We start from the raw sequence: 7,514 nt of genomic DNA on the forward strand, positions 1-7,514 counted from the left end.
CATAAGAAAAAAGAAAAAAGCCAGAAGTGGTGCTGTGGCTCAAGTGGTAGAGCGCTAGCCTTGAGCTGAAGAGCTGAGGGACAGCGCCCAGGCGCAGAGTTCAGGTCCCACGACCGGACCCAAAAAAAAAAAAAACAACAACAACAAAAAACATATTTTGGAATCTGATTTTAACACAGTTACATTTTGATTATCGTGTCATTTATGGATCATGCTTCAATAAAATAAAAACTAGAAGTTGCATAGGAAGATAGTAATTTGAGAGAATAGGAATAAATCTTCAAATGAACTTGTTCAGTGGAGAGGAAAATTCAATAAATGTTATTAGAGAAATCAGCTATTGGACAATAATTTAGTAAGCCGTGCTTTATGTGATATACTCAAAATAAATTCCAGGTGGATCAGAAAGGTATATGTAAAATATAGTGCTATGGCCAGGCACCAGTGGCTCACACCTGTAATCTTAGCTACTTAGGAAGCTGAGATCTGAAGCTTGTGGTTCAAAGCCAGCCCAGGCAGAAAAGTCCGGGAGACTCATCTCCAATAAACCACCAGAAAACTGGAAGAGGTGCTGGCTTCAAGTGGTAGAACACTAGCCTTGAGCTGAAGAGCTGAGGGACAGCGCCCAGGCCCAGGCCACAACTGACAAAAAAAAAATAATAATAAAATAAAAAATAGTGCTGTGTAAATAAAAAAGGAGCCAGGATAATTCATCTTTTGTGGGGGTATAGAGGGACTTTGGAGGGAAGAGAAGATGAAAATGGAAGGGAAAGATGAAGAGAGGAAAAAGGAGAGAGGAAAGAAAGGGGGAACGGAGAGGAGGGGAGGGGGAGAGGAAGGAAGGGTAGGAGAGAGGGTACTGGGAGGGAGAGGAGAGAGAGGGGAGAGCCATGCCATTTTTTAACTCTCAATTGAAAAACAAATGTAGGCTGATAAGTACTTTAAAACTTTTCATTTCCTTTAAAATGTGTGTATATGTAAGTCCTCAAGCATGAAGTGTTTTGTACACGTACCCGTAAGGACCCTTCCTTGGAGCCGTCCATGCCATCCTGCTGTCTCAGAAGCTTCGAAATGGAGTTGGCTTCTGACGCCCAGATTTCCACCTGTCCAACGAGTTTTTCAACCTCTTCCCCCATTTTTAATTGTTCTGTGCATTCTTCATTTTCTTCCACAGCCTACATCATTCAAAATTATCATTAAGAAAATGTCAGCACTTAAGACATAGAATATAACCTTCCATTCTAAAAAGCACTCAGCTCTTTGATATCAAAGACCACTAATTCCACACCTAGCCAGGTATCCCTCATTGAATGGCTGTGGTGCCTTCTGAGAAATAATGCCTTATTAATGAGGTGACACTGCCCCTATGTGGGCATCAAAAAGTACTTAGACAAATCATAAAGCACCATCCACCACTTGTCTAGGCTCTGTGTGTGGTACAGCCACAGTAGTATCTTGGGCCCATCATTGACTAAAACATCATTATGTAGCACATAACTGCCCTTTAATAACATAAGATTTAATCTGGACGATGTTCATAATACTATACAATAGCACACATCTCTTCACAAATTCAAGGACAGTTGACATATTTGTGCATGTGTGTACATGTGTACTGTATGTGTGTGTGGAGTGTGGCTCAAGTGTTAGAGCACAGACCCTAGCGGAAAAGGTAAGAAACAACACCTAAGCTCTGAGTTCAAGCCCCAATGCCAGCACATTAAAAACAGAGAGAGAGTAAAAGACTGATTCAGAAACAAATTTCAAAACAACTGAATCTTTTCCCATTAATAATACTTTAATAGTTACTATGTGCTACACTAGTTTTTATATGATAAACGCAATCTCTCAAAGTTGATTTTAAGCGGATCATATTTTTAATGCTATTATCTTTTAAAGTAGGAAGTGGGCTGTGTGGCTCAAATGGTAGAGTGCTAGGCTTAAGCAAAAGCGCTCAGGAACAGCACCCAGGCCCTGAGTTCAAGCCCCCAAGACCAACAAAAAAAAAGGGGGGGTGGGAATTTATCTTCTGAAATATATTGCACAAATTCAGATCTTTCCAGATTTTCCTCATCAAGCTTTTTTTTTTCTGTTTTTTTCTGTTTTGTAGTGCTGGGGATGGAACACGGGGCTTCCTTCAGCACGGCAAGTGCTGTGCCACGCAGGGACATGCCATGTCCCCAGCCTACAAGCCTCCTTTCAGCTGGAGATGCCAGCACTCCGACAGGGCACCTTGCCAAGCCAGTCGAACAACCCACAGCTTTAGCTGCACAAGTTGCTATTCTGCAGAAGTGCACTTCTGAAATCATATGCGGTATTTGATCCATGTTTGATTTTTAACCTGCTGTTCGTTCTTTTTCCAGAGTCTTACATGTTATTCTATAGTCTTCCAAATTGTCCAACTAAATAAGGAAGATAGTTTTATTTTTTCCCCCTTCTCCCATTTTATACAAAGTCAGTCAGACACAAATTGCTCAGGGCTAGTTTAACAGTAGGCCATTTCTGAGCACCAATGAGAAGTCATCAAAGAAATGATTAACTCGACTCACATAACTCAGAAATCATGTCTGCTTCCAATCCCACTGTGTAATAAAAAATACACACAGGAGCTCATACTGTAAGTCCAGCTACTTGGGAGGTAGAGATCAGGAAGAGCATAGTTCAAGGTCAATCCACAAAAAATGTTAGCAAGACCCTCATCTCAACAAATACAAACTGGGTTTGGTGGCTCACACTTGTGATCGATCCTAACTATGAGGGAGGTCATAGGAATGAGGATCATGGTTTAAGACCAAATTCAGTGCAAAACATGTGAGAGCCTGATAAATGAAAATAGGGGAAAAAAATAAGTGAGGATATGGCTCAAGAGACAGAATGCTTGCTTGGCAAAGCTCAGGGTTGCTAAGCTCAGCACCTTCATCCTAGCAAGTCTGTCATAAAGGAAACCACTGAAGAATTTCCTTAGGAAATGATATTATAACTGTTACTAATAAACTATACATTCATCATCATTCCAACAATGGGTTTTTTTTAAGAAGAGCTGTTAAATTATTCCTCCATACAAATGACATAGACACAATGAAACATCTTACATTTACAGTCATGTCATGATTTTCTGAACCTTCAACTGGTATATCTGCTAAAAAATGACCAGGTGGTTTTTCTTCTTTAGATGAAGTATTTCCAGAATCATCAGCAATAGGCTGCTCCTGTCTTTGCAGAAGTGGTTGCTTCATTTCCTATTTTAAGGAAAGAAAAAACAATTCCATAAAGTTCAGCACTCAGATTTCCACTTGTAGACATCATATACTCACAAAATACTTTTACAATTTATCTATCAGCACTGCTGTAAATTATGCAAATTTTTCATGAAACACCTAAGTTGTAAATTCTTAATATTGGATAAAAGAATAAATTTTAAAACTTATTTACTCTGTCTATTTTTCTATGAGGCACTAAATATATGTTCTTTAGGAACCTAAAACCTAATAGGTAAAATGTTTTGTTTGGGGGTTTGTCTGGTTTTTTGGGTGCCAGTACAGAGGCTTGAACTCAAGAATCTTGCTTGGCTTTTTGTTCAAGGCTGGCACTCTAGCACTTATTTGAGCTACACATCCACTTCCAGCTTTTTACTGGTTAACTGGAGATAAGAGTCTCATGGACTTTTCTGCTGGGGCTGGCTCTGCTCTTCAGAGTAGCTGAGTAGCTAGGATTTCAGGCGTGAACCACTAGCAATCAACAAACAGTGCTTTAACGGAAAATGAATTTCAACTAGAAAGCTGTATGTTAGGAAGGGCTCAAGAATCAAAAAGCGAAACTGAACAAGTACCTGCACCAACACAGATTTGCAAATGTTCACAGCGACACTAAAAGTAGAAGGAACCCAATGTGCATAAACAAAATGAATGGGAAGCAGCAACACATGTAGGTCCATACAACAGGCTACAATGTCCAGTTAGCAGGAGGAGAGCGCATGGAGTTTACGTAATGCAAGGTGGATGGACCTTGAAAGCATTATACCAAGTGAAATACACCAGTCATTGTATGACCACACACTGTATGATTCCATTTATGTACAACATTCAGAACAGGCAATTGTACAGACAATGAGATTGGATGCGTGTTACCCACCGCTGGGAGGTTTGAGAGTGATGAGGAGGGACTGTGAATGGGTACAGGGGCTGGCTCTTTAAGGGAACTGAGAACATTTTCTAACGTTGATTATACTGGTGGCTGCACAATTGTGAGGCTGTGCAGTGTGCTTTACAAGTGAACTGCATAGTTCTGTGAATTACAACTCAGTAAAGCTGCTGTGGGCGATGGGGAGGGACAAGGGAACAACTTACAAGTGGAGTTTTTGAGATGAACTTTCTCCATCTTTTATTCAGCCTTCTCAGTTCTTTAGAAATGGATGATCCAACTTCTTCATTGCTGACTTCCACTAGGAAACTTCCAGCTTCATTTACAGTAGTGTATTGTACATTCCACTGGGAGAGCGTCTCAAAAGCCATCTATGGGACACACACACAAAGTAATTTTTGCCAGTCCTGGGACATGAACTTGGGGCCTGGGAGCTGTCCCTGAGCTCTTTTGCTCAGGGCTAGCACTCTACCACTTTGAGCCACAGATCCACTTCTGGTTTTTGAGTTGTTAAAAGGAGATAAGAGTTTCATGGGAACTTTTCAGCTCAGGCTGGCTTCTAATTGTGATCCTCAGATCTCAGCCTCCTAAGTAGCTAGGATTAGAGGCATGAACCACCAGCACCCAGCTGTCTTTCTCTTATCTATGCAGCTGGTACCCAAGTCCAATATATGCAGGAGTGTGAAGTCACTTACAGAACCCTGGCCTCTCCCTCTAGCATCCCTCCAACCTGTCCCTACCCCCAGCTTATGAATGGGCTTCATCTGTGTTAGCAGGCATCTGTTCCTCCTCACGGCTGTGAATCCAGGAAGCATCTGCTCTCCCTTCCTAAGTGGCTGATGAACTTACAGCAGAACTTCCCAAACTCCTTCAGTTAATGGAACCCTTAATGGCTCAGTCATTATTTTCCCAGAGTTTCTACATCTACAAGATCCCATTTTAAGCCATTAAGTCTACAACTCAACAGTAACAAGGATAGATATTGTCAAATGTCCCTCACAACTTAAAAGGTCCTGCAAGATACTTGTGGTAGCATATAGCATCACAGCAGAGTTAGCGAACGGCAGGCGTCCAAATGCTATTTGCCTGTTTTATGTATCTGACTGGTAGTCCTATAAGGACAGAACTGTTGGAAGACACAGTGTGAACTTCCAGCAGCAACCCAGGTAACAGGGAGATGGGATGATTACTAATCCTAAATGCTATACATTTGCACTCACATGCTTAACACAAATGCTACTCTCATACCAGTATTCTGTTTCCCAGGAAGTACTTATAGTTTCCATTTGGAAAATGTATCTACAGCCACTTGCACCAGAGAATAGAAAAACATCCTGAGATAATCATAAAGAGATGATTCCATGGCTCACAAATGACAACAGTTGTGTCTTACATAGACATTTCTTCTGTAGTTCTCCATGCTGATCAAACATTGGGCTTCCTCTCTTCCCAAAAGCCATAACAACTTTAGAGGTGAAAAGTATCAACCAAATGCAAAAATATAACTTGGAAAAACTTTACAACGTGTCAAGAAGTCATCCAATATTTCAGTTACTTATTTCTTTTCCAAAGAGCGTGCGTGCGTGCGTGCATGCGTGTGTGCGTGCGTGTGTGTCTATAATGTAAAGAAAATGTCCTTTAGGAATTTTGCAAAAGACAATGACTCTCTGGACTTTTAGGTAAGGAGTGAAATTCATCTCCAAAGAAATTACATTTTAAAATGTAAGAGCCAGGCACCAGCAGCTCACACCTGTAATCCTAGCTACTGAGATCTGAGGATCACAGTACAAAGCCAGTCCAGGCAGGAAAGTCTGTAAGACTCTGATCTCCAATTAACCACCAAATAGCCAGAAGTAGAGTTAGGATTCAAATGGTACATTATCAGCTTTGAGTGAAAAAGCTAAGGAGCAGTGCTCAGGCCCTGAGTTCAAGCCCCCTTACTGACACAAACAAAAAGTATTGTAGAGGGGCTGGGAAGGTGGCTCAGTGGTAGAGCGCTTGCCTTGAATGCATGAGCCCTGGGTTCGATTCCTCAGCACCACATAAGCAAAAAGAAAAAAAGCCGGAAGTGGTGCTGTGGCTCAAGTGATAGAGCGCTAACCTTGAGCTGAAGAGCTGAGGGACAGCACCCAGGCCCAGAGTTCAGGCCCCACGACTGGACCCAAAAAAAAGTATTGTAGAAAGGCACAATTAGGCTGCGATACCTCTTTGATTTGTTCCTTCTTTATCCCCTCAAAAGTAGTCTTTAATAAGTGAAGGTTTTCCATGTAAGTGGCCCACCACATCAGGACTTGCTGCAGAGTTGTCTTCACATTATCTATGTTTTTCCTGCACGTACAAATCTTATCTTCCAGCATCTTGTATGGCTCATTAACATTCTCCTCTTCTCCAGCTACCATAAGAACAAAAGGAGAAAATAATCTTAGAAAAGTTTTTTGTTCCTAAAATAATGGTGAAGAAAGCCATTTGCACTGACAACAGCAAAATAAGGAGGTTCTATCATTATATTAAGAGCAAGAGGAGTTGGAAGTATGGATCAGGTGGTAGAATGCCAGCAAATGAGCAAAAGCAACAGTTACTGAGGTTGAGTTCCAGTATCAGGAAAAATAATAATCATAATCATAATATAAGTGAAAGAGCAAAAATCTTCCAAAGAAAACATTTAAGTAATTTCCAAAGCATTAAAGTATGAAGCATCAGGGAAAATGTCATTTTAAAGAGATTATCATCTCATCAAAAAGTAACAATTACTTTACCCAAATTCTTATAAATTTCTTCACATTTTTGAAAAGAAGTGTCAAGTTGAGCTAGGAATTCTTTCTCTTCAATAAATTTCTGTAAAGCAAAGGTATATTGACAGGTTTTTTACTTTTGACAATGTGCCAAGTTATTCAGATATTAATATAAAGATGTTGAAAAGGTAAAGGGAGGGGCGCATGATGGAAGGGGTGACATTGTTTGAGATTTATTCATAAATTGAAATGTTGGGTTGACACACTTTGAACAACTATTTAAGGATAATTTTAATTTTTTTTAATCAGTTGTGGGGCTTGAACTCTGGGCCTGGGCATTGTCTCTGAGCTCTTCAGCTCAAGGCAAGCGCTCTACTATTTGAGCCACAGTGCCACTTCCAGTTTTCTGGTGGTTAATTGGAAAGAAGAGTGTCACAAACTTTCCTGCCCAGGCTGGATTCTCAGATCTCAGCCTCCTGAGTAGTTAGGATTACAGGTGTGAGCCACTGGCGCCCGGCAAATTTTTAATTTTTTAAAAAAGATGTTGATAAAGCACATAGTTGTCAAAATTTTAGTACCATGAACACTATACATTTAGGTAGAGAAGAGAAAGTTCATGAATGAGAGCTATCATAAAAATAT

General features: G+C 40.5%; 1 protein-coding gene across 1 annotated transcript in view; it reads right to left on the minus strand.

Annotated features, from left to right (window-relative positions):
• Nucleotides 1–7,514, minus strand: part of Syne2 (spectrin repeat containing, nuclear envelope 2) — a 282,755-nt gene that overhangs the window by 205,449 nt on the left and 69,792 nt on the right. The window contains exons 12-16 of the mRNA XM_013013810.1: nt 6,897–6,975; nt 6,345–6,532; nt 4,347–4,511; nt 3,093–3,239; nt 1,014–1,175 (exon numbers count right to left, since the gene is read on the minus strand). Of these exons, the coding sequence (XP_012869264.1) occupies nt 1,014–1,175; nt 3,093–3,239; nt 4,347–4,511; nt 6,345–6,532; nt 6,897–6,975 (741 nt within the window). The remainder of the gene's footprint in view (nt 1–1,013; nt 1,176–3,092; nt 3,240–4,346; nt 4,512–6,344; nt 6,533–6,896; nt 6,976–7,514) is intronic.

Source organism: Dipodomys ordii, unplaced genomic scaffold (genome assembly GCF_000151885.1).
Source record: "Dipodomys ordii isolate 6190 unplaced genomic scaffold, Dord_2.0 Scaffold2, whole genome shotgun sequence".
NCBI lineage: Eukaryota > Metazoa > Chordata > Mammalia > Rodentia > Heteromyidae > Dipodomys > Dipodomys ordii.